General features: G+C 45.6%; 1 protein-coding gene across 4 annotated transcripts in view; it reads left to right on the top strand.

Annotated features, from left to right (window-relative positions):
* The window catches only part of WAPL (WAPL cohesin release factor), a 533375-nt gene that overhangs the window by 119854 nt on the left and 386018 nt on the right, over window positions 1–27503 (top strand). For all 4 annotated transcript variants that reach the window (XM_029609312.1, XM_029609314.1, XM_029609311.1 and 1 more), the window contains exons 3-4: window positions 3404–4438; window positions 7338–7453. In XM_029609312.1, coding sequence (XP_029465172.1) covers window positions 3404–4438; window positions 7338–7453 — 1151 coding nt within the window. The remainder of the gene's footprint in view (window positions 1–3403; window positions 4439–7337; window positions 7454–27503) is intronic.

Below are 27503 nucleotides of genomic sequence, written 5' to 3'. Positions count from 1 at the left end.
TGGATCTGTCACCTTGGAACAGGAAGGTAACACTGTTCTGCTCCCTGTAGAGGAAGGATGGCAAACCAGCCATGGACACCCTCTCCCATCATTGGGGCAAGGGTCTTCTGTACACACATCCACCAATTCATTTGCTGGTGAAGAATCTCTTGAAGCTTAGTGAGGACAGAGGGGGACTATGATCCTCATAGCTCCTCATCGGTCGAGATAGGATTGGTTTCCACTCCTATGGGAGTTATCCATCCAGAAACTGATCAGTCTGGGGAATTCCCCAGGCTTCATCATGCAGGATCGAGGGAGGTTGCATCATCCCAACCTCCAGGCCCTGTTGCTCACAGCCTAGATGTTGAGAGATTAATACTGCAATCACTTGATCTCTCTGAGGATGTGTCTCGGGTCCTAGTGGCTTCTAGAAAGCCTTCCACTAGAAGGTCTTAATGGACTGAAGTAGAGGAGGTTTTTGCTGTGTGGAGAGAGAAAAAGGTCCTAGATCCGGTCTCCTGCCCCCCACAAAAGCTGCTTTGATTACCTTCTACACCTATTCGGAGACTGGCTTAAAAACCAACTCCATTAGGGTCCATCTGAGTGCAGTTGGTGCATACCACCTTGGTGTAGATGGTATGCCCGTCTCTGTACAGCTTATAGTTGTATGTTTTATGCAAGGCCTGTTTCAGTTGAAGCCTCCCACTGTGTCTTGGGACCTCTGAGGTACTAGTTCAGCTGATAAAAGCTCCTTTTGAGCCTCTGCGCACCTGTGACCTGAAGTACCCTAACTGGAAGGTCATATTTTTGATAGTGGTCACTTCAGCGTGCAGGGTCAGTGAGCTCCAGACCTTAGTGACTTATCCACCTTATACTAAATCTTATCATGATAGGGTGGGTCTTGCGCACACCCCCTAAGTTCCTGCCTAAGGTGGTGATGGACTTCCATCTTAACCAGTCTATCATCCGGCCAACTTTCTTTCCCAGGCCCCTTTCGCACCAAGGCAAACTAGCACTGCACAGTTTGGACTGCAGACGAGCCTTAGCCTTTTATCTGGAGCGGATAGAAACCCATAGACAGTCCACCCAACTTTTTATTTCTTTTGATAGCAGCAGGTTGGGAATTGCCGTTGCCAAACAGATACTATCCAATTGGCTAGCAGATTGTATCTCCTCCAGTTATGGCCAGGTGGGACTGCATCTTGAGGGTTATGTCAAGGTTCATTCTGACAGAGCTATGACATTGTCTGTGGTCTACTTGCGAGCAGTTCCCATGGAGGAGATCTACAAGGCTACGACGTGGAGTTCTTTCCACACATTCACATCTCACTATTGACTGGATATGGATGGCTGATGTGATAGTATGTTCAGCCAGTCTGTCCTTCGGAATCTCTTTGAGGTGTAGGGCCTATTGTTTGGGTTCAGGCTGTCTCCCTCTCTGTTACCACCAGTACTGTTGTTGTGCTTGTTGGCACCTGGGTGGTGTCTGTTCCCCTTTTGTTTTGGGGAGCAGCCTGTAGCTATATATTCACCCATGTACGAAGACTATCATCCTGCTTGTGCTTGGAGAAAGCAAAGTTGCTTACCTGTAACAGGTGTTCTCCAAGGATAGCAGAATGTTAGTCCTCATGAAACCCGCACGCTACCCCATGGAGTTGGGTTTCTCCTATTTTTTATTTTTCATCGTAATTCTATGTTATGAGACTGAGGAGGGACCCCACGTGGACGCGTGCTTTAGGGCATGCTGGGCATGCTCAGTATGCCAAATCAAAGTTCTGGAAACTTTGCCAGAAGTTTTCTGTGCCGGGCTCCATCTGATGTTGCCCATGTGTGAGGACTAACATCCTGCTGTCTTTAGAGAACACCTGTACAGGTAAGCAACTCTGCTGTATTACAAACCTGAAATCTTTAAGTTCTTATAAACTGCAAAACCATCTTATTTTTCATTAGCAATAGTTCTTAGCTGTATAATTACTCATTTCCAATCCTTTATAAGTGCAGCAAGAGTACCCACATTGCCAGTCACCCATCTTACACTGAGAAAGTACTGAAATTTCAGGAACTAACTATGTGAAACTTCTGGTATCTTATCTAGTTGATACATTCTACCTGGTGAAATATTTATTTTTCACTATACATTTAATCTTTCTGTAACACAGTGAATGTCAATTAGATGATTGTTTCTGATATATTGTCTGACAAATCAGTTGTGTACATCTATCATATTGGCTACTCTATATGTCCCATCAACTAGGTAGTATTGTTGAAACTATGTTTTGGAATAGTTTTGTAAACCAATTTGAGCAAATGTATGCATTTTTAGACTACTTTTATAACAAAATATCAAAAGCCAGTCTAAAGTAGTTTATTTTCAATTTCTTTAACTATCTTCAGTGGTATTTTGTAGAGTAATCATTTTTATTTTGTATTTGACTTGCCCAATTTCTTCCTTTTCTTTGGGCTTTCAGCTCAATCAGAACTAGAGCTGGTATCTAGTGCTATGAACCTTCTTCATTCACAACTACTGGACATTCCCTTCCAACTCTTATCTCAGTCATTGCTGCAGCTGTTGGCTGGTGGCACACATCAGTACTTTCAGAATCCTGCGGTCATGGGAGCTAAGTTGGGCTTCTGGGAGTCAAACAAATGAGATGAATAGGAAACCCCTTCTGCACCTTCTAGGACTGCGAATGCCGCTTCTGCAGTATCCAGCCCCACCTATCTTATGGATAGTCCTGGCTCAATAATCAAACCCAAACCCTTTGCCTAGCAGTACTGCTGAGAAGGCCCTATAATTAGTTTTTGTATATGTAGTGTTAGGGTATTTATTGCAGATTAGAACAAAACCAAAAAAAACCCCAAACCTGTAAAATATAGCCAGGAAAGAAACAAAGTTTAATGTGGAGCCAGCCTAAATTTTTAGTAAACAGGGAAAGTTGTGTGGTTTTTTTTTTTTTAAATACTTTTCCCTTTCTTTCCAGCCTCTCCACTTCTCTGCTGCCTGATGGCAAGGAGCAGCCCTAGGCTAGCCCCAGCGGCTTCTCCTTTCAGGCCTTGGCTGTCTTCTGAATTGTTAGGTACCTTGGCATCATGGCGGCCTGGCAGTTTTCAACCCCTGCTCACTGATATTGGTAGTTTCTACCTGTATATAGAAGCAAGTGATCTTTGTATGAATGATAGAAATGTAGCTTGCTCATTTTGTATTAAGATTATTTTACAGGTTTGAATGTGCCAGTATGAACTGGATAGTGCTGTCTTGCCTCTATTTGTCATGTGACGTGCTTACATGAGTGTCAGAATTTTCAATGGTCATGCACCAGTGCATTTATCAGACATGAAATTACAACAACACAACTTGGTCTGTAGTGTCTTCAAATATTACTTTATTTGACAATAAATAACATCATTTTTTTTTAAACAGGTAAACAAATACTGAACATTATTGATGACAGTGAGAATAATTGCTCTCCATACCAAAATGCTGAAGATGGTAACAAAAAAGCAATCAGTAATGAAACCACAGCCGTTTCTCAATATAGCACTGAAACAAAGGACTGTGATGCTTGGGATTCCCAAATAATAAACAGGTCAGACTCGCCATCAGAAGTATGTAGAATCAAAGAGCCATTAAGAACTGATATTTTTGACTGGGATGAACATATCAATGACGATATCAGAATAGAGGAATCTGAGTTAGATTTTGATAATGGGCAACTTTCTCTAGTTAAGAATGAAGAAGGACATTTAGAAGATAAAGATGAAATGGGAAATCCCCAAGGTTTCACTAATGAAGTTACCCAAACTGTTATTAAGCTAAGTAATTGCAGGACATACTGCAGATCCAACAAAAAACAGTCACAAGGATCATCACATTTTGACAAACTATTTGATGACACTAGTTGTTCTGTAGCTAAATCAAATCAGTCTGGTAAAGATGATCTGAACCAAGAAAACACAGCTTCTTTTAATAGTGGGACCAAGACAACTGGAAGGACTAGAGACTACACTGTACTCCATCCTTCTTGTTTGTCAGTTTGTAATGTCACTATACAAGATACCTTAGAACGCAGCATGGATGAATTTACCACAGCGACATCTACAGATTTGGGAGAAGCTGGGCGTCTCAGAAAGAAAGCAGATTTAGCTACCATCAAGACCACTACCAGATTTCGACCCAGCAATACTAAATCCAAAAAAGATGCCAAACTGGAGTTTTTTGGTTTTGAAGACATTGGTGATGAAGGTGGTTCTAAAAGTTCTGGGCGTTCAAACTATAAAATTAAGTATTTTGGGTTTGATGATCTGAGTGAAAGTGAGGATGAAGATGAAGATGATTGGCATTTGGTAGAACATAATGTTAAAAATAAATCTAGAAGTTCAACAATACCATCAGTTTTAATTCAGTCAAGCTCCATCAATGAACATTCACAGGATCTCCAGTCCACCACTAACTTAGGTAAGAAGTATTGTCTTATAAACATTCTCAATAGAGTCCACATTTCGTTTATATCTAGTTCTTGCTTTTGTTTCTTACCTATTCAACAGTTTTTCTTTGGTGTTTGATATGAAGATTAGTGCTTTTCTTTGGTCTTTTACAGTCCTCTTAATCATTTTTTAAAGGTAAAATAAGAATTAATGTTTCAGATTGAAGTCTTTGTTCTCTTAAGTTGTAACTATTGCTATTTGTTTTCTATCTTCCCTTCTCTCTCCCTTTCCCATATAAACAGGCCGATGCAATATAGTGCACTCTTCTGAGCGTATGGCTTTACACATATTTTGATGCACGTGTAAGGGGATTAGTGCGTCCAAAACGCGTGTCCAAACCAGCACGTAGTTAATAGCACTCGTTACATGTAAATTCATGTTGATGAGACTATTAGCTATTACCCCTGATGCGCAAAAAAAAAAAGTGTGCCCGACATGCACATTTTTACTCTCAAAAATTAACACCTGTCCCGGAGCAGGTGTTAATTTTTGAGGACCCTTAAATACTGCTTTTCTGTTATGAATAATAAAAAACCATGTTCAGCCTTTAGTTACTGATCAAACTAACTGATGACCATAAGTTTCAATCAGATTTTCCTAGTTCAGCAAGCAGAGAGAGAAGAGGGTCACACCTCTTGTACTGGGAAGCATATTTCTATGTATATCTATAGTAGCTGACAATTTTATTGTCTGTCCTATTCTGTCATATTTTCGAACGATATGGGAATCTTTCTCAGTATAAACTTGTGTGTGTTTTATCTGGGCACCTTACAAACCACTTAGTGGCAGCATGAACAAATCATGCTACAGAGAAAATGCATAAGATGAATTGGGAAATGAGGGTATCAAATCTGAGGATTTGGATAAATTCTTGGAGGATAAGTCCATTAACTGCTATTAATCAAGTTTACTTAGGGACTGGCCTTTGCTATTACTGGCATCAGTAGCATGGGATCTTCTTGGTGTTTGGGTACTTGCCAGGTTCTTGTGGCCTGGTTTGGCCTTTGTTGGAAACAGGATGCTGGGCTTGATGGACCCTTGGTCTGACCCAGCATGGCAATTTCTTATGTTTTAGGAAATTAAGGTAAAGCTAATATGAAAAATTAGGTTTTCAAGTGGGAGGGAAAAGTGAGAGTATCCTGGTGGCACTAGGTTGTTCATTAGAAAAATGACCTTACAATTAGAATGAGACTTGCAGTTGGCTCAGTTAGGAAGTGGGGACTATTTATTTCTGTTGTACCTATTTTTTTTTTTAATGGTTTTTGCATTTTGTAAATTGAAACAAATATCCAACTCTTGAGCCTCTGTAATTCTGCACAGATTCTGTTGATAGTTTCAATAATGTGATAGCACTTTCTGAAACCTGCTGAAGTTCCCCAGAGGCTCCTATTTAGTGTTGTCGCCTTCCCCAGTCCAACCCTAACACTCCTTTCTACCCTTCTTGGCCTGACCACAGCACTTCTTTTTCTTATCCTCATTTTGTCCTCAGTCTGTGTCCAGCATATTCTGAACTGCCTGCCCAGGCCCACACCAGAAAACCCTAACTTTCTGCCTGAGCACAATCCCAGCACTCCAGGCCACTCCTGACCCCAGCACAGTGCTCACCCCGTTCCCCAGGCCAGACCCAACACACTCAGACTCTGTGCCTCACCACACCTTGAGCCCCTGCTGTGGCCTGAACCCAGCACATCCTGCCTCCTTCCCTGAAGCCAACACCTCTGTCCTTGCAAACCCTCCTTGTTAAGCTGATGCCAGCACATTTCCCCCCTCCCTCTGTCTCCAACTCAACCCAAGCAGTCCTTTTTCCCCGGGCTAGTCTGTCCCCTAGCAGACTCATCCCCCTCCCTAACCTGATCCCAGCACATTCTCTTTACCTAGCCAGATCCCGCATATTCCCAGGCCCCCCTCTCCAGCCTGGCAGCAGCATATTATGACCCAACCTTCCATTGGCTTTAAGGAAACACGAACCCCCTTCCAAAAACACCCCCATCTTGCAAAACCATCATACTGGGGCAGGCCAGTGGGGGATGACTTCTACTCCAGGAAGGCTAGCAGATCTGCAATTTGGTAAGGAATGTGGTGGTGGGGGAGGGGGAGGGCAGGGTGAAGAGGATCTTTCTCTGAAGCAGGCCTGATATCTGGAGGGAGCTAGCATCAGGACCTGGACATGGCTTTTTTATTTGTTTTTTTAATATTCTAGCTGTTGTGGTAAGGCTGGAGTGGGGAGGTCTATCCGAGGGTCTTGGGCAACCTGACACTTGGACTATTCTTTAAATGTTCAGTTGATTTGGGAAGACTGGGAAAGGAAGGAAGAGGTCTGTCAGAAGGTCTTGACCCTCAGACCATTTATATATATGTAATGTGCTTAGCTGGCTGGTGGGGAGAACATGTGAGCTGTTGTGCATATGTACACCTCACCAGATTACACACATTTTATATATAGATTTTTATGATAAGATGGAGCAGTGTCCAAAATCGCATTGTTTTTGGTACTTGATTAATGATCATTGAAAGATCTCCTTTAGAAATGGATTTTAAAATTTACCATTTGAAAGCAGGCAAGAAAAACTAAACATTGACAAGCAGAGGTGTGTGTGTGTAATATATATATATATATATATATGCACATACATACATACATACCCCTCTCCGAATGACAGTATACAAAACTTGTAAAATACATAAACAAAATATGTATATATATATAGACACAGAATTTACTTAATTTTTGTTTGAAATTCACAGCAAAGAGCATGTATATTACAGAGTTTCAATTTATACATGAGTTTGGCAGTTATTAAACAAGCAAGTTTTTATGAATATCTAATCATTTTTATAGAACAATATTTTAATTTGTACATTTTTTGCAGACTTTTTGGATTTTTCAGAAGATCCTTATTTGCCTGAAGACTTTAAGAAGACAGTGAGTAAACAAGGAGAAAAATCCAAAGACAGCACTAGAAAGATTTTCAGTGGCCCAAAGAGGGTAAGTAAACTGTCACGATTGAAGCCAGAATGACTGCATATAAAAGAATTTTAAATAAATAAATTGTTCTTGATATTATAAATCTAACTGTTCAGAATTGTAATGTAACCAGTCTGGTTGTGGTAGTGAATTAGAGAGAACTTGAAAGTAATCTGTACTCTTAACCTGGTTACAAAATTTAGAAATTGAATGTGGACTCATAACCTGAAAACAAACATCTCTAAATGTTTACTCTGTTGCAGCATTTACTGTAACATTGTGCTTAATTTTCTGTAGAAGATTAAAACTCATCCTCCAAAAATCTTGATTTTAATTATTGCTGACTTAATTTTTGAAACATATTTGGTTAATAGAGCACTAGTTTCTAGGTCATTAAATGCCCGTCGTTTAATCTTTTTCTCTCATCAGCAAAAGTAAGTACATGCTTAATCTGTATGAGTCTTGCTAATGTATTGTGAATCATTGATCTTTAATGAGGAAGTAATATCAAAACATTTGTGCTAAGATGTTTGTCTGGAATCTGACTTTTTGCACTGTGTTTTTATTTGGGAGCATCTGGACAATAAAAGTGCTTTTGGAGAGGTTTCCAGTTTTTCTGTTTTGTAAGAGTTTGTGGGTAAAGATAGTATCACAGTATGGTCAGTTATTCATAGATGTGTGTGTTTGTTTCTTTGGGGAAGCTTCCTTCAGGAAAAGAAGTTCAGAGTTAATGGGAAGTAGGAGGCAGGGAGCAGTGGACAGATGGGAACTGCTGGCAAAGCCCAGAGTAATTGTAAGGTAGCTGGGGAAAGGTTAGCAACTGTTAAAGAAAACTGCTTTTTCCTAGCGTATAGCAGATGGACTCAGGACCAATAGGTGTAGTGTACTCCTGATATAGTTTATAGTTTATTTGGTTTTATATACCGTTACATCAGTCGTTAGACCATCACAACGGTATACATTAACATAATTCGATACATACAGTTAACTATATACTAAAATTAAATACGTCATTTAGTTAGTTTCCTACACTCAATGACATCTTGAAGGATCAGATTTCAATCTGACGTCAGCCCTAGTACATATACCCCTGCAAGAAGTGCATCTCTTCAGTATTTTCCGTCTCCATAGCAGTTAGGGACTCTATGCACGCTAGCACAGCTAATTTTACCAAAGAAAACCAAATTAAGAAGAAATCTTACCTCTACAGACGAGCCCTGCTCTCCTGTGGTGACACCCATTGGGTCCCTTCCCCAGTTGAGATTTCCCGAGGTGATTTCCGCGATCCCTCAGAGGTAAGCCTCTGTCCGGCGGCTGACTCTCGGCGGAGACGTAGCCCCTGACATCGGGTGAGGCTGAGAGGCAGCGGGTGCAACCTTGAGCGCGGCGGTGAAGGTATTTCACTCTCTCCCCGCAGCTGGAGACCGCCCAGAACGAAACCGGGAAATGCCGAGACAAGGTAAGGTAGAAATCTATTTAAGTGTCTCCAGTCTCCGAAGCTCGAGGAGACGCACAGGTCGCCAGCCGGGACCAGTGCCACCGGGTTGATGTGCCTTAGGGCTAGACCCCGGTCAGATCAGAGGGCCCTCCCACGTGGAGGCCCTCCGAGGTGGTCACCATATTGTCCGCATGGTCGCTGTCACCATTTTGGCTCTGTTCACCGCCCTGTCCGCCATTTCGATCCGTGCGCACAGAGGTGAGCCGTGCGCACAAATACCTTGTGCACACAAATACCTTGTGCACACAATGTCGCCCGCACAAGTACCGGGTGCACAAGCGACGCGCTTACGGTGCCGGGTGCATAATTTCGACCTGTGTGCACAACAGTGGGCACATCTCCCTGCACACGCGCACCAAACCTATGTGCGCAACTTCGCACACCGGAGCGCACAAGTCATGGCACCGCCGGAAAATAAACTCAAAGCTTAGGGCCTTTGCCCAGCTGCACAGCATGAGGAGGCCACGGCCCTGTGTATACAGTGCGAAGAGACACTAGGGGACCAAACTCATGGCCCACCCCAGCCTCTCGAGCAGTACGCCGGACCTAGCATTACACAGCGGGGACCCCCCCTCAAACAGGGCTCCCCAGGGACACTGCGCCCCCTAGTCTAGACCCAGCTTCTATCTCCTGGATAGAATTCTTCAAAGGTCTGCATACCTTCATCCACATGCAACTGGGGCCTCCTATAATGCGGTCTCAGGCTCCACCAGAGGACCTCAATATGCTGGGACCCTCTCTGCCCAGGGAAGTGATCCCACCGCCCAGAAACCCCACCTTCGGGGACAAGGACATCTCAAATGAGGAGTCAGAACCTCTGGAGGAAGGGGAACTCCCTCCGGGGACAGAACTCCATTGAACCATGGGACGCTTTTTCACCAAGAACGAGCTTCCAGACCTGGTCATACGCAGGATGAACAAAGAAGAGTCGGGATGGAACATCAATCGCCTAGAAGCCCGGGCAGTCAGACTAGTCTGCCTAAAGTTTGGTCACAGACTCTGAGGCAAAGCGGTCAGAGTAATGTCGGACAACGCCACAACAGTGGTCTACATCAGCCGTCAGGGAGGAACCAGAAGCCAGCAGGTGTCTCTGGAAATACACCTCCTAATGTCAGGGGCAGAAGTGAATCTTCAAGAGATCTCTGGCCGTCCACATTGCTGGGAAAGACAATATCACAGCGGACTACCTCAGCAGAGAAAGTCTAGATCCAGGAAGCTGTTGACCACAGCATTCCAATTGATAGTAAACCGTTGGGGAACATCAGCCATGGACCTCCTGGCAAACCGGTCCAATGCTCAAGTACCCAGTTTCTTCAGCTGCAGGCGGGAACCCCAGTCCCAGGGAATCGACACTCTGGTACAGACCTGGCCACAGGAGACTCTGTTATACGCCTTCCCGTCGTGGCCCCTATTGGGCGCGATTATCCACAAGATAGACCACAGGGGACCAGTACTTCTAGTGGCCCTGGACTGGCCAAGAAGACTGAGGTACGCAGACATGCGAAGACTGCTGACAGGGAACCCCCTGCCGCTACCTCCACACAGAGACCTGCTCCTACAGGGACCAATCCTCCACGAGGATCCAGCTCGATTCTCTCTTACGGTCTGGCCATTGAGAGGACTCGCCTAAGGAGGAGCGGATACTCTGAGGCAGTAATTGACACCCTACTCTGAGCACGCAAGTTCTCCACATCCCTAATATACATAAGGATTTGGAGAGTATTCGAAGCCTGGTGCGAGGACCATGACATCAGACCACGCTCAGTCAAAATTCCTGCGATTTTTGGAATTCCTGCAGAACGGCCTACAGAAGGGATTGTCCCTCAACTCCATCAAGGTGTACAGGTAGCTGCATTGTCATGCTACGGAACCAAGAGTGAGAGCGGCAGCATAGCCTCTCACCCGGATGTCTCCCATTTCCTGAAAGGAGTCAAGCACATCCGACCACCCCTAAAGTGGCCGGTGCCTCTTTGAAACCTCAACCTGGTCCTAGATTTCCTAGCAGGAAACTTCTTCAGACCTCTCTGCGGCCTGTCTCTCCGACTATTAACATTGAAGGCAGCTTTCCTGCTGGCAGTCTGTTCAGACCATCGTATATCCGAGCTACAAGCACTGTCCTGCCGGGAGCCGTTCCTCAGACTCACCCCGGGAACTATCCAGTTACGCACAGTTCCGTCGTTCGCCCCCAAATTGGTGTCTCACTTCCTTCTCAACCAAACCATCTTGCTACCATCGCCAGGTGAGCATAAGAATTCGGAAGAGGCCCAAAGTCTACGCCATCTCAACATCGGCAGACTCCTAGTCAGATACCTAGAAAAGTCGGAGCCCGTACGAAAGACGGACCATCTATTCGTTCTTCACAGCAAGAAGAAGCAAGGGGAAGCGGCCTCGCGAGCAATCATAGCCCACTGGATCAAAGAAGTCATCAAGGCGGCCTACGTAGAAGCAGGCAAACCACCGCCTTTACAAGTCAATTCCCATTCTACTAGAGCCCAGGCAGTGTCCTGGGCGGAAACCAAGATGCTGTCACCCGCCAAGATCTGCAGGGCAGCGACATGTTCCTCCATCCACACCTTCTTCAGGTTTTACTGCCTGGATGTGCAGGCTCGGGAGGACACAGCAATTGCAAGGGCAGTACTAAGTGGGTCACGGGCAGCCTCCTACCCGGTTCGAGGTTAGCTTTTATACATCCCATTGGTCCTGAGTCCATCTGCTACACGCTAGGAAATGGAGAAATTACTTACCTGATAATTTTGTTTTCCTTAGTGTAGACAGATGGACTCAGCATCTCACCCATGGCTGCCGTTACTCATGGAATTCTCGGGGGACATCCCCGGGAGCGAGTGATTCACGGGTAAGCCATGCTTTCCTTCATCTAGGACACCCACCCTACCAGGTGTCGACGTTTCTTGGTTGAGGGCACTGGCGGTCTCCAGCTATAGCAAATTCAACCAGTTCTAATTAATCAAGTTAACCAAGTTATAATGTTAATCAAGTTATTCAAATTATTCAGTCATACATATATCCACAATGCTTTTTGAGTAGAATACTGAAGAGCTGCACTTCCTGCAGGGGTATATGTACTAGGGCTGACGTCAGATTGAAATCTGATCCGTCTCCAACTGCTATCAGGAGTACACTATACCCATTGGTCCTGAGTCCATCTGTCTACACTAAGGAAAATGAAATTATCAGGTAAGTAATTTCTCCATTTCTTTTTATGGCATGGGACAAGGATTCAGGGATTGCAGGTGGGAGGTTTAACTGAGGAGTAGCAGCAGTGGGATGAAGTGTAGGAGTAGAGTTAAGGATTGGCATTAGTGGGGAAAAAAAGCTAAAGGAACAGTGGCATGGGGGTAGCAGGCTGGGGATTGTCAGCTTGAGCTGGGTGAATAGGAGAAGGGACACTATGCAGTGGCAGCTGCCTATGTCTGGGTTATGGACCAGAGCATGGCTTCCCAAACCTTTCCTGGTGACCTCCACAGCAAATTGGATTTTCAGGATTGGAGACCCAATTTATAGAAATAAAGAACATGAATGCAGACAAATTATACGGCCCATCCAGCCTGCCCATCCGCATCTCCTGCTCCAGCTTTATAGTTCCTTTCCCTCAGAGGTTCTCTGTGCTCTTTAATTTGATTTTGATTTTCCGCTTTTCCACTTCTTTCAGCGCTTCAAAGTGGATTATATTCAGGTACTGTAGGTATTTCCCTGTTCTCTGAGGGCTTACAATCTAAGTTTGTACCTGAGGCAATGGTGGGTAAAATGACTTGCCCAAAGTCATAAAGAGCAGCAGTGGGATTTGAATTCATTAACTGTTTTTGTCTCCACAACCTCTACACAGAGGTGAGTCATGCATCCCCACCACCTTTCTGTAAAGAAATATTTCTTTAAATTACTTGTCTACCCCCTTCCACCCTCATTGCAGAGGCTCTTTTCCATTGAAGGAGACCTGCCTCCTGTGCATTTATTCTGTGGAAGTATTTAAATGTCTGTTATATTTCCTTCTTTCCCTTAGGATATGCATGTTTAGATCTTTGTTCTAATTTGCTTTATTTTGAAGACCCTTGACTGTTTTAGTAGCTAGTCTTCAGAATTGTACACGGTATTCCAAATGAGATCTAAACAAAGACTTTTACAGAGGCAATATCAGTATCCCTTTCCCGCTGGTTATTTTCTCCCTGTCCACTCAAGCTTTTGCTGTCACTTTACCTATCTGTCACCTTAAGATCATCAGACTCATCCCCAGATCTTACTTCTGTTCTGTGCAGAGAACACCATCTCCTACACTGTATTGCTCCTTTTGGGTTTTTGACACTGCAGTTAGTAGGCTCTAGATCATTACTTAAACTTCACTAGGTCTTTCATGTTTTCCGCACCTTCTTGCCTGCCCTGTTGTAGATGTTGGTATCTGCAAAAAGGTAAACCTTCCTGATAGCCTCTTCACAATATTGTTGTTAAAAATGTTGAAGAAAACTGGACTGAGAACTAATCCCTGTAGCACACCACCAGTAATGTCCCTTTCTCCGAGGACAAGCAGGATGATAGTCCTCACACATGGGTGACAGCATTGGATGGAGTCTAGCCTGGAACTTTGATCTCAAAGATTCTAGAGCTTTCAAACACACCCTACTGAGCATGTGCAGCTGTAGTTATCACCTTGCCCCCTAGGCAGAGTCCCGCAGTCTTTTTTTCTGCGAGGCATGTGTGTCACATTCTTCAGCTTTGTTCTTTCCTCACAGTTTTTGTAATTTATTTTTTTCTAGAGCTGCAGCTGTTGTTTCTTTTACCTTACCATAGTTTTCTTTTCTTTTTTTTCCCTTTTTCCTTTTCTTTCCACTGGCTGCCAGCCGTACGGCGGGCCTTAGTCGCTGACAGCCTGGCAGAGGCTAATACTATCCCTTATTAATTACTGCACCTGCAGTTTAGTAATTGTGTCCTTTCCTTGCTTTTTCTGTTTTTGTACCTTTGTTAGGTACTGGCAGGACTGACAGAATGCAGTCTGTGGGTGATATGTGTAAGCAGCTGAGCCTGGGGACTCACCTGAGTTCTAATTGGGCAGGAGTTCCATGTCGTTTCACTGATCGATCGGCATAGATGGACGTTCAGACAGCAAAGAGATTGAGAACCATGCTGTTCCTGTGTGTGGGGGGGGGGGGGGGGGGGGGGGGGGGGAGTGCTCATCCTCCCCACATTCAAAGGACCTAGACTCCACAGGTAGGATCCCTGGGCAATGTAGCCTCCCCTCCTCCTTGCCTGTAATGGCAGTGCAGTCTCCTTGTGAGAGAGGACGAGCAGGAACCTGGGCAAGCAGATTGCTGCTGCACCTTCAGTGCTATGCCCAGTATCAGTTGCCTATGCACATCCGTGACCGCTGTCACGGCCGCATCGTGGACCGGGGCTGCCATTGAGTGCCATGGTCACCCTTTACACAGAGTTGCTGGGGTGCCCTCAATGCCATTGAGTTGCATGACCGTCCTTGATGCTGTGGATGCCCTCCATGCCATCGGGGTGTGGGGCTGCTATGGAGGCCATCGAGCGTGTTCGCCAGCAATGCCATTCGTTGCTGCTGTAGGCTGTCGAGCACCATCAATGAGGCACTGGGATTGCCATTGAGCACCCTGGTTGCCCTAGAGGTCATCGAGGCTCCTGAGAACCCTGGAGTGCCACTGAAGCCCTTGGGTGACAGGGGTTTGGCCTTGGATGAACTTGCTGCTCTAGAGTGCCGGGGTTGCCATGTACTCGAGGCACCCTGGGGCACCGAGGCATCCAGACGTACAGTGGTCCATTAATCTCAAGGCTCCTTTGCAGTGTCCAGATGGGGGTACCGAAGGGCGTTGTGCTTTCCCATCACTGGCCTATGGTTATCTGGCACCATGGATACCGATGACCTTGGGGGCCCCGAGCCACTCGGATCGGGGGGCATCGGAGACTCTGTCTGACTTCATGCAACTTATCTCCCTGCTCAGGGTTTTGGGTTAGCAATCCCATTCAAAGATTGCCTTTCATCCCTTGAAATTCTTGATGCTGTCCTGCATGGTCAGCTATGTCTGGTACTTTGGCATGTAGGGTATGCCACAGACCCTGTCGTCGTTGCTGATTATTATTCTACGTGTTGCTTAGATTTTTCTACCCATTGTGCCTAATCGCCAATCATAGGGCACGTTTCTGCAGATTAATTCTGCCGTTCAGTTGCCAGTGGACCACAGTATTTTCCTAGGGAGCTCTTGGGCCCCAGTTGGTTTCTCAGTTGTCTTATAAACACCAAAGGAAACTTTGGTCTTTATTCAAGAGGCACCTCTGCTACGCATTTGGGTTTTGGCTGTCTTTTCTATGGTTTTCTCTTTGTAGAATCTAACTCTTTTCCTGCCTAGACCGCTTTGTGGGTCGGCTGTCTGACAGGCAAATGGGAGAGAGGTGGTGCTTTCAGCACGGTGCATTTTCGTGCTTTGTCCTGCTCAGCTATAGTTTGGGAATCACCCATGTGAGAGAACTGCCATCATGCTTGTCCTCGGCAAAAGCAGAGTTGCTTATTGTAACAGATGTTCTCTGAGGACAGCAGGATGTTAGTCCTCATGAAACCTTGTATGAACTATATCATAGACTGAGGGACTCTGCTTAGGGGCAAGGTGATGACTACAGCTGCACATGCTCAGTAGGGCATGTATGAAAATTCTAGATTCTTTGAGATAAAAGTTGTGGACTGGGCTCCATCCGATGATGTCACCCCTGTGTGAGGACTAACATCCTGCTGTCCTTGAATACCTTTTACAGATAAGCAACTCTGCTTTATTCGGCATGACTTCTGTTTACTGTTACCCTTTTTGTCATCTTCCACTTAACCAATTTCTAAGCCAGTCACTTTAGGGCCTGTACCTAGGACTCTGGTTGTTTATAAGTTGCCTGTGCAGACCCATGTAAAAGGCTTTGCTGAAATCCAAGCACACTACATCTATTACTTTCCCCAGATCTAATGTTCTGGTCAGTCAGTTAAAGAAATTGATTAGATTCATTTGACAAGACCTGCTTCTGATAAAACAATACTGCCTTGGGCTCTATAATCCACTGTTTCCCAACCATTAATGCTGTGTCACACTTGTGTGCCTTCTGACTTGATCAGGTGTGCCACAGAAAAGTCACTACTGCCTAATTGTCAGATCCAGACCAGCACTTGGGCTCTGCTCTCAGTGCCTCACAGCAGCAAGAGACACCAGCAATTTTCTTCAACATGTAGAAGCTCTTTTCTTAGAGCATGCCTCCCCTTCCTAGCTACAGCATATAAGACCTGGAGTATGGAAATGAATAAACACCATGCAGAGTATGGACAGCAGAGCCCCTCTTTGCTCAGCACACATCTTCCTCCTTTGAGTGCTTCCAGCCTCTGTCTTATCCCTAGGCTTAATGAGACAGGCAGAACAAGCACTGAGCACTAGATGAGACTTAATCTGAGTGTTGGGAACAGAAGTAGTGGAGGAGCTCTAGCAGCCACATGCAACAGACAATCAGGCCGAATGTTAACCGGCATTTGGACGTGCGTTTTCAACGCACTAGCTTTACCCCTTATTCAGTAAGGGGTAATAGCGCGTCAAAAACGCGCGTCCACCCCCCCCATCCACCCCCCCCCGAGACTAATAGCGCCCGCAACATGCAAATGTATGTTGATGGCCCTATTAGTCATTCCCGCGCGATACAGTAAGTAAAATGTGCAGCCAAGCCGCACATTTTACTTTCAGAAATTAGCGCCTACCCAAAGGAAGGCGTTAATTTCTGCCGGCGCTGGGGAAGTGCTCAGAAAAGCAGTAAAAATTGCTTTTCTGTGCACCCTCCGACTTAATATCATGGAGATAGTAAGTCGGAGGTCCAAAAAGTTAAATAAAAAAAAAAAAATTAAAATGGGCCCGTGGCTCACGGGTTGAAAACCGGACGCTCAATTTTGCCGGCGTATGGTTTCCGAACCCGTGGCTGTCAGTGGGTTTGAGAACAGACGCCGGCAAAATTGAGCGTCGGCTGTCAAACTCACTGACAGTCGCCGCTCCTGTCAAAAAAGAGGCGCTAGGTACGTGCTAGTGTCCCTAGCGCCTCTTTTTACTGCAGGCCCTAATTTAAATAAATTAACTTACTGAATCTCGAGCAGAGGAGAGTGGCCGCTTACCCGCTCTCCCGCAATTTTTACTGTATCGGCCCAAATGTAACTAACTGAGTTGTCTGCCTGTGCCACACTGACTTTTCGCTTGCATTTGTATACAGAGAGAGAGCTGGTCCTTGGTGATGGGATCATGTGTGTTTTGGCCCCTCCACCCCTTTTTATTTTAAAATGTAAAAGCGAGACTGGCAGGTCTTTCGGTGCTTCCATAGCTGTTCTTCTGGCCATATGAATCCTCTCCATTTCTGCATTCACTGGTTAGTGTGCCACACAATTTTTTTTTTTAACATAGATGTGCCTTGAGCTTGAAAGGGTTGGGAAAACACTGCTGTAATCCTTTGATTCTAGAAACTGCACTGTCCTTTGTTTTAGCAGTGATTCAGTTAATTTACGCATTACTGAAGTCAGATTAACTAGCTTGTAATTTTCAGACTCTTCCTCACTTTCACGTTTTATGAAGAGAAACCACCTTTACTTGGCTCTTGTCCTTTGGAACCACTTTTGACTCTAATGAAGCATTGAAAAGATCAAACAGTGGATCTTCTCTACATTCCCTCATATGTATCCCATTCAACCCCTTTTGCTTTGTGCTTTTAGTTTTGTTAAATCCTCACAAACACAGTCTTCTGAAAATTGTTTGAGATCTATTTCACTTCTATTCCTATTTCTATGGAAATAAAGGTTAACAAAAACATCCAAATATGTGATACCTTTGTATTGTACTAACTTAATACATTCTTTGACTAGCTTTTCAGAGCTAATCCTCTCCATCAGGTTAGAATATATTGAGCAAAACTGATCTTACCAGAAAATGTGAAAAGGCATTATAATGATAGTGTGAAGGAGAAGGGATTTGATGGTGATCATAATGAGATGAGATAAACATAGGTATTTGAGTCCTTTCCTGACAGTTCTGAAAGGTCTGATCATTTTATCTTCAAGTCTTACATTCCTATATTATTATTCTTCCATTCCTATATGATTCTATATTCTTATATTCCTATATATGCATTCCTATATGATCCTATATTCTTCTATTCCTATATGATTAAAAGGTCATTGATGCAGTGATCTGATTCTGAAAAGTGCTTCCCCCATATAGATGTTGCTTTTTTTTTTTTTTAGTTTTGTTAACCTTTGTTTCCTGCATTGAAGTAGACTAACACAGCAGCCACGCTGTTTATTCCTATTTATATCCGTTTTCTGTTGTCTACTCCAAACCCTTCCTCCGTGAATGCTAAACAAATTTTAGCCATTTTGCTGCATCCTCATCAGTCTCTACACATAATCCTCCCCCTTTTGAGTATTACAGTCCCATTTTTTCACTTTCTCCTGTCACTAACATATCTTAGAAAGAAAAGTCTTGTTCTCACAGTACAAGCAGGATGATAGTCCTCACATGGTGACATCATCAGGATGGAGCCCAATCACGGAACACTTTTGTCAGTTTCTAGAACTTTGACTGGTACCACTGAGCATGCCCAGCATGCCACCAACCCTGCATCCAGCAGGGGGTCCCCCTTCAGTTTCTTTTTTTCCGCACAGCTTTAGCCACGCGGAGTAAGGAGCTCTCACAGATTCCTGACAGGAATTTTCTTCAGGGATTATTTTTTCACCCCATCCGGGTCCCCTGTCCACTGTCGATACCCGCGACTGTAAGGTAAGCTTTACCGACTGTTCCAGTGTTTAGGGCTGATGGTCACCTACTGCGCCGCGGCCTAAATTTTCGAAGGCAGCGATGGTAGGTTTTCGTAGGTGCCCCAACTGTCCTCGGACAATGTCTAATCACAGACCCTCACATCTATGTACCAACTGTGCCCAAATGACCCCTAAGGGGCATCGAGCAGGTTAGAAAAGATGGCTTTGCTGTTCCATACAAAACAGTGCCCGCCTTCTAAAACCTCCAAGTCATCGACACCATCGCCTGCCAAGTCTCGTTCTCGGTCGGACACCGATGACTCTCGATCGATGTCTAAGACTTCAGCTTCTACATCCTCTGCACCAAGCATGGACAAGGCCGACCATTGGGACAAACATCTGCATTGGAAAGCCTCGCCATCCGATTCAGGTGCACGGGTGGCCTCGACTTCGACATCGACCGAGCCACTGATGAAGAAGGCCCGTGATGAGCCCCCAACCTCCTCCAGACCGGGTACACCGAAGACTTCCCCACCTTTGGTAGGGTCGGCACTTGAGACTCCACATATGCCTGTGGACCCTCCGGCGATGCCCATCCAGCCTCCCACTCTGGAACTGGTATTAACACCAACTTTCCGTGAGGACTTTCGACTCCATTGACACTGAAGATGATTCCGATCCCGGATCCGATGCCACCAATTCTTGCACCATTATTTGACAGACTTGATGTCCTCATTGGTGCTCTACCATCAGCACTGGTAAAAACACCAATTCGTCATAAACCATCGACGCCCATCCATCTCTCCTCTGAGGAGGAGGGAACATCGATGCAGGATCAGATTCCAGGGCCTTCTGGAGTAGTTCCACAGAGGTGTCCACTGAGGTCAGAGTCCATCGGTGCCCCCTTTGCCTCTGATGTTGCATCGACCTTTACCGATGCCGACACTGATGCTGCCGGTGCCTCCTCCGATGCCTTCAGTGCCCTGACCTCCTCCAGCTGGAGAAGGTCCTTTTTTTACCATCTGGAGGCCCGTTGGATGCTGGGGATCAACCCTACCAGCCCTGGACCGATGATTCCTCAGACTCCCATGACACCGGAGATATCCTGTCTGAACCTTCTCCTCCAGAGGAGAGGCGAAGATCCCTGCTGGAAGACCTCTCCTTCATAAATTTTATCAAAGAGATGGCGGAGAACATTCCATTTACCCTCCAGACTGAAGAAGACTCCAGACACAAAATGCTGGAAGTCCTTCAGTTGTAGTCGCATCTAAGGAGGTAATGTCCATCCCTGTTCATGAGGTCCTCCTTGATCTTCAATGCAACTGGGAGCACCCAGGGACGGTACCACCTGTCAGCAGTAAGTCTTATGCTACTTATCTAGTTCAGCACCTGGCTTCCAGAAAACTCAACTAGCCCACCATTCAGTGGTAGTCGAATCTGGCCAGAAGACCACGGCCTCATTCTTCCACACCTCCTGGGAAGGAGCAGAAATTCCTCTATGCTTTTGGTCGTAGAGTCTTTCATGGCTCTGTTTATTTCCCGTATTGCGGCCTACCAACTTTATAAGATGCAATACAACAGGAATTTTTCAAGCAGTTGCAGGAGTTTTCTGATTCCCTTCTGGACCAGTTCCAGGACCAGCTCAATTTGATTCTCAAAAAGGGCCTTGATGCTGGCAAACATGAAATGCGAGCCGCTTATGACATTTTTGACACTGCGTCCAGGGTATCAGCAGCTGGAATAAGTGCCAGGAGGTGGGCATGGCTGAAATCCTCTGATCTGCGCCCAGAAGTTCAGGAGCGGTTAGCGGACCTCCTCTGTACGGTAGATAATCTCTTTGGCGAGAAGATTCAGGAGACTGTAGCACAGCTTAAGGATCATAATGAGACTTTGCGTCAACTCTCTGCTGAGCACACAGAGTTCTCCTCTTCTTCTAAATGGCTGTTCAGAAGGGAGGCAAAAAGATCTACCTTCAAAGCATGTTGATACTACCCTACTCCAGCTTGGTCTCGTCCAACCAGACCCTATCAGAAGGCTCAACCTCGCCAGGCTTCAGAAGACTCAACCAGCTCCGCAGCCTGGTCCTTCCTCGGGATTTTGACTCCCCACTAGAGAGCATTTGTTGACTTCCACCTTTGCCATCTCTGCCACTTCACCAACAAGTGGCACACAATCACCACAGATCAGTGGGTCCTGTCTGTTGTAGCTCAAGGTTACCATCTAAACTGCCTCTCACTACCGGCAGACACTCCTCCTCATCCGGGGTGGGGTTCCACTGACCACGCTCCACTTCTAGAGGAGGAAATAACATCCCTCCTACAAGCCAATGCCATAGAACAGGTTCCCTCTCTACAAAGTGGAAAGGGCTTCTACTCCCAGTATTTCCTAATACCAGAAAAATCGGGAGGCACTTGTCCAATCTTAGATCTTTGTGCCCTAAACAAGCATCTACAGAAAGAGTAGTTCAGGATGGAGAAGGTACAGAGAAGGGCGACCAAAATGATAAAGGGAATGGAACAGCTCCCCTATGAAGAAAGACTAAAGAGGTTAGGACTTTTCAGCTTGGAGAAGAGACGGCTGAGAGGGGATATGATAGAGGTGTTTAAAATCATGAGAGGTCTAGAATGGGTAGATGTGGATATCTTTCAGATAATAGACTAGGGGGCACTCCTTGAAGTTAACATGTGGCACATTTAAAACTAATCGGAGAAATTTCTTTTTTACTCAACGCACAATTAAACTCTGGAATTTGTTGCCAGAGGATGTGGTTAGTGCAGTTAGTATAGCTGTGTTTAAAAAAGGATTGGATAAGTTCTTGGAGGAGAAGTCCATTACTTGCTATTAATTAAGTTGACTTGGAAAATAGCCACTGCTATTTCTAGCATTGGTAACATGGAATAGACTTAGTTTTTGGGTACTTGCCAGGTTCTTATGGCCTGGATTGCCCACTGTTGGAAACTGGATGCTAGGCTTGATGGACCCTTGGTCTGACCCAGCATGGCATGTTTTTATGTTCTTATGTTAGGCTGGTAACCTTAGGCTCCCTACTCCCTCCCTCTTCTCCAACAGGGAGATTGGCTTTGCTATCTAGATCTAAGCGTATATGCATATAGCAATAACCCCGTCTCACAGAAAATACCTTCGATTCCTCGTCAGAAGCAGGCACTTCCAGTACAGAGTACTTCAGTTCGGTCTCGCATCGGCACCTCGTGTCTTCACAAAATGCCTGGCAGTAGTAGCAGCATATATGAGGCGGCTAGGCACTCACGTCTATCCTTATCTGGACGACTGGTTACTGAGGGCCCTGTCCACGGAGGCAGTTCTTCACTCACTCCATCTCACTTTGCGACTACTACTGTCATTGGTATTTCTAGTCAATTATCCAAAGTCCAATCTGACTCCATCTCAGCTCCTCACCTTCATTGGAGCGGATTTCAACACCATCCAAGCGAAAGCTTTTCTTCCAAAGGACCGCGTGCATACTCTTGCAATGCTTGCAAACACTATACGAACTCGCCGAACCACAACGGCTCATCGTCTTCTCATCTTGTTGGGCCACATGGCATCCTCGGTCCATGTTACACCAATGGCTCGCCTTGCCATGAGAGTAGCGCAGTGGACATTAAAGTCCCAGTGGTCTCAGGCCCACCATCCAATGTCCAACATTGTCCATGTCACCAGACAACTTTGTCTCTCGCTAGCTTGGTTGATCCAAGAGTCCAATCTGGTCAGAGGGCTACCTTTCCAATCTCCAGAGCCCCAAATAACACTGACAATGGATGCTTCCACTCTATTGGTGGGGAGCCCATGTCAAAAACCTGCAAACTCGGGAAACCTGGTCTGCACCGGAATCACAACATCAGATAAATTTTCTGGAGCTCAGGGCAATAAGATATGCCCTTATAGCCTTCCAAGATTGCCTCTCCAACAAGACAGTCTTAATCCAAACAGACAACCAAGTAGCGATGTGGTACATCAACAAGCAGGGAGGAACCAGCTCTTACCTGCTATGTCAGAAAGTAGCACAAATCTGGGCTACAGCGCTCTCTCATTCCATGCTACTGAGAGCGACCTACCTGGCAGGCATGGACAATGTACTAACAGACAAACTGTCGCACGCTTCATCCCCACGAGTGGGCCCTGAATCCCATGGTGGCGGAGAGCATATTCCAGAAATGGGGGTATCTAACTGTAGACCTCCTTTGCGTCGCTTCACAACCACAAAGTAGAGCACTTCTGCTCACTGCAACACAGTCAGGGAAGACCACCAAGAGACGCTTTCACCCTCTCTTGGGCAACGGGTCTCCTGTATGCCTATCCCCCACTTCTTCTCATAAGCAAGACTCTCGTGAAGCTATGACGAGACAAGGGCTTCATGATTCTCATAGCTCCTCACTGGCCGTGCCAGGTGTGGTTTCCCAACCTTTGTGACCTCTGTCCGCCCATAAATTCGCCTAGGCATAGATCCGTCTCTGATATCACAGAACCATGGACAGCTGCGTCATCCGAACCTCCAGGCCCTATCACTGACAGCCTGGATGTTGAAAGGCTAATATTACAACCGCTCAATCTCTCGGACCCGGTATCCCATGTCCTGGTAGCTTCACGAAAGCCTTCTACAAGGAAATCTTATCATTCCAATTGGAAAAGGTTTTCCTTATTGTGCACATCAAAGGAAATAGATTCCTTTACCTGCCCCACTATGAAGTTCCTAGACTACCTCTGGCACCTCTGAGTCTGGTCTACAAACTTCCTCCATTAGGGTTCATGTCAGTTTGGTAGCCGCTTTCCATAAAGGTATAGGGGATGTTTCGATATCAACACATTCCTTGGTGGCGCGTTTTATGAGGGGCTTGCTTCACCTCAAGCTCCCTCTGCGTCCTCCGGACCCTTCTTGGGACCTCAGTGTGGTATTAGCATGGCTCATGAAGCCTCTGTTTCAGCCTCTGCACTCCTGCGAGCTGCGTTATCTCACTTGGAAAATGCTTTTTCTTCTTGCTATAACGTCTGCTCGCAGGATCAGTGAGCAACAGGCGCTGGTAACATACCCACTTTACACAAAATTTCTCCATGATCGTGTGGTGCTTCGCACTCATCCTAAATTTTTACCAAAGGTAGCCTCTGAATTTCATTTAAATCAGTCTATTATCCTACCTACTTTCTTTCCAAGACCCCACTCACATCTAGGTGAGCGGGCTCTGCATTCCTTGGACTGCAAGCGTGCTCAAGCCTTTTATTTGGAGTGCAATGCAGGCCATAGGAAGTCCACCCAGCTGTTTGTCTCCTTTAATAAAACTAAACTGGCAATCCTGGTGGGCAAGCAGACCCTGTCCTCCTAGCTGGCGGACTGTATTTCTTTCTGCTACCAGCAAGCAGGCCTTCTGCTCCAGGGACACGTTAAGGCACACTCTATTGGAGCAATGGCAACGTCGGTGGCACACCTTCATTCTGTTCCTCTTGCTGACATCTGCAGGGCTGCTACATGGCGTTCTCTCCATACCTTCGCAGGTCACTATTGCCTAGACAAGGCTGGCAGGCAAGATTCTATCTTTGGCCAGTCTGTTCTGCGCAATTTATTCTTAGCTTAATATCCAACCTCCTTCCAACGGCCTGCTGGGAATTTCAGGCTGCCCTCTTATTCAAAACCACCCCTGTTGATGTGCCTGTTGCATGTCTTTGCGCGCTTTTGGTACATTGCTCGATCATTCATCCATATTCACCAGTATTTATTTTGTTAAGTTTATATTGTTAAACCTTGGGCACTTGGACACTTTGTTACCCAAGTTCCCATAACCCCTTGTTTATTGTAATTTATCTTCCTCGTTAATGTTAATAATGTTAATGTTATAATACCCCTGTTCCATGTGAACTGATATGTTTCATGAATGTCGGTATAGAAAAGTTAAATAAATTAAAATATAATACCCCTGTTCCACGTGAACTGATATGATATGATATATGTTTCATGGATGTCGGTATAAAAAAGTTAAATTAAAATATGTGAGGACTACCATCCTGCTTGTCCTGTGAGAAAGCAGAGTTGCTTACCTGTAACAGGTATTCTCACAGGACAGCAGGATGTTAGTTCTCACGAAACCCACCCGCCAACCCGCGGAGTTGGGTTCGCTTGCGATTTATTTATTTTTCGCACGTATAAACAAGACTGAAGGGGGACCCCTGCTGGATGCAGGGTTGGTGGCATGCTGGACATGCTCTGTGGTGCCAGTCAAAGTTCTAGACAAAAGTGTTCCGTGATTGGGCTCCATCCTGATGATGTCACCATATGTGAAGACTAACATCTTGCTGTCCCGTGAGAACACCTGTTACAGGTAAGCAACTCAGATAAGGGTTGCCTCTGACTGCCCGCCCCCACCCCCATCCTCTGCTGGTGGGAGGATATCCTGCAGGGCAGGGAGGAAAGAAAATAAGATTGCAGCTTTGCCTGATCACCTTCCTTAACAGGCTCTTTTTAAGGCACACTAGTTGGGAAACGCTGATGTCGAATGTATTTTAGTGTTCCAGGTGTATATGGAAATCTTGCTGATGTGTGTCAATGCAGCGGTTAACTTTAAATACGAGTCCATACATTTTGCCAGTGACCTGTGGCTGTAATGAAAGACATGGAGCGATGATATTAGAAGGTATAAAGTAATGGATATTGTCTATAGGAGTATGTTTGTGCTTAAAGAGGAACATGTGCACTGACCTAAAAGTCAGTTTTAATGGAGGTCAGCATTACAGAAGCTCAGCAACATACAGGAAAAAGAGATTTGAAGAATTCCAGGATATGAGTACTATGTGATATGGAATTTGTTGTAGTAATTTCTCTAGATAGCGTGTAGCCAATAATGATATAATTCATGAATTTGTATCTTTTGGTGAATCTGTGATGGGGACTGTAGGAATAGTCAAGAAATGTTGGTTAATTTGTAAATGTAAAGGCTTCCAGAGAATTCCTGGGAAATGCAATAAACAAATGGAGTAACATTGCATACAGCTATTTGTCAATACATCTCTTGACTTTAAGAAACCTGTATACTAAAGCTTAATGTATATGGAGGACTGGCTCTAGGGCAGATAGTGCCTTGGGTGAAAATCATTCTTGATACCCCCCAACTATTCCTCAGGGCAAAGCATAAAGAAGTCAGACTTGAGAAGAGCTGGGGGACGAAGGAGGGAAAAGGGTGACAACCACCTTCTTCAGATGGACAAGGATTAGCAGCGGTGGGCACACTTTCTTCCCTCCTGACCTTCGCACTTCCCCATTCCCCTTCCCCCACCATTCCAGTGCTGGTCTTAAACACAGACTCTAGATTTGGAAATGCTGCATCTACAGAATAAAAATATATATATTATTTTTCATTTTCTATCAGTTGTCTGTCCCTGGATCACATATAACCAGCAGAATTAAGCCAAAAAATCACCAACACATTTCAGATTTTATCTGCAAACCAAGAAGTAGAGCATACCCCTAGACTATGCATACCTTGGCCTGACAATAACTTAATATGGCACAGGAGGAGGCGACACAATAGATCGCCACCCTCTACCATGCCTTACCCAGAGCACCAGTGGTTCTGGGGAAGCCGTCGTCATGCTGTTCTTTACTCCGCTGGAGTTACTTTGACATTGGTATGCAACATGCACGGTTGGGAAAAGCTAGACATCTACTCCCAAGTTCTCGAGCAATGACAGATGGCATTCTCCCTGACTGTGCAGTCCTCAGCCATACCAGGATTCTACCATCATCCCACAATGTCCCAGCTTCCTTGTCAGTTCTGCACCACACAGTGTTGAGGAGCACTGGCAGGGGAGGCGTCATCACACACTCTGTGCTTTGTCATGGGGCAGCGTGTAGCCACGGACTCTTGCACGTGATGCGCTGTCCTAGCTATGGTGTGAGATTCTGCCCACAGGCACAGCACATGGGATCATAGGTGTACCGCCATCCATAGGATGGGATACCACTGCATGAGTACCGCTTAGCGTGCTTTTACAGCAGAGAGCTCATTTCGCTGGTTGCCCTCTGCTATCTGGGCACGTGTGTGTGTTCCCTCCGGGTGTTCCACAGCCACAGGACTGACCTAGGACTGTGTTCGTGGACGGAACCTGAAGAGAATAGACATTGGGAGAGTGGATTGGGAGTCGTCTTCTCCCTCAGCAGAGGAATGTGTCTTTCAACCTCTCCAATGTTCAAAACTCCTTTTTTGGGGGGGGGGAATCCCCTGAGGTTCCATCTCTGGCAGGGTTTTCTATGAACCGGAGACTCTATTCTTGAATCGGTGCATCTTCTTAGAGACCAGGGCTGGGGACTGGCAGCATCATTCGTTGGACTGTTTTCGCTGGGGCCTCTCCGTGGATTATGGTGGCAACCTCCCCCATCCGAGGCTGGCTGCCTGTGTTGGGTTGGTCGCTTCATCACCTCAGCAATCAGTGATTGTGCCTCAACTCTCCTCTGGAGAGTTGAAAGGTTTTTTTGGGATTGGTAATGAAATCCTGTTGTACTGGAGTTTGTGCATGTGACACCCCAGTTTCCCGTCTCCTAGTGGAGTTTTTGTGATTTCTTCCCAGGGCATTCGCTCAGTTTCCACTGTTCCAAGCAGGCTGAGGGCTCTATCTCAGTGGGTAACTCCCTGCTGGATTTGGCAGTGGGTTGTTTGCTTGGGGATGGTAGACAACCTGGCAACTTGTGCTTGCTCTGGCAGTCCACCAGTCTGCCTCCTTGTGTTCTTCGCTTCTTCCGACTTTCAGTTGGATTGTTGGGAGGGAGGGGAGGACAAGCTAAGGCACTT

Source organism: Rhinatrema bivittatum, chromosome 7 (genome assembly GCF_901001135.1).
Source record: "Rhinatrema bivittatum chromosome 7, aRhiBiv1.1, whole genome shotgun sequence".
In the NCBI taxonomy this organism is placed as follows: Eukaryota; Metazoa; Chordata; class Amphibia; order Gymnophiona; family Rhinatrematidae; genus Rhinatrema; species Rhinatrema bivittatum.
This window is presented reverse-complemented; position numbering and strand designations above follow the sequence as displayed.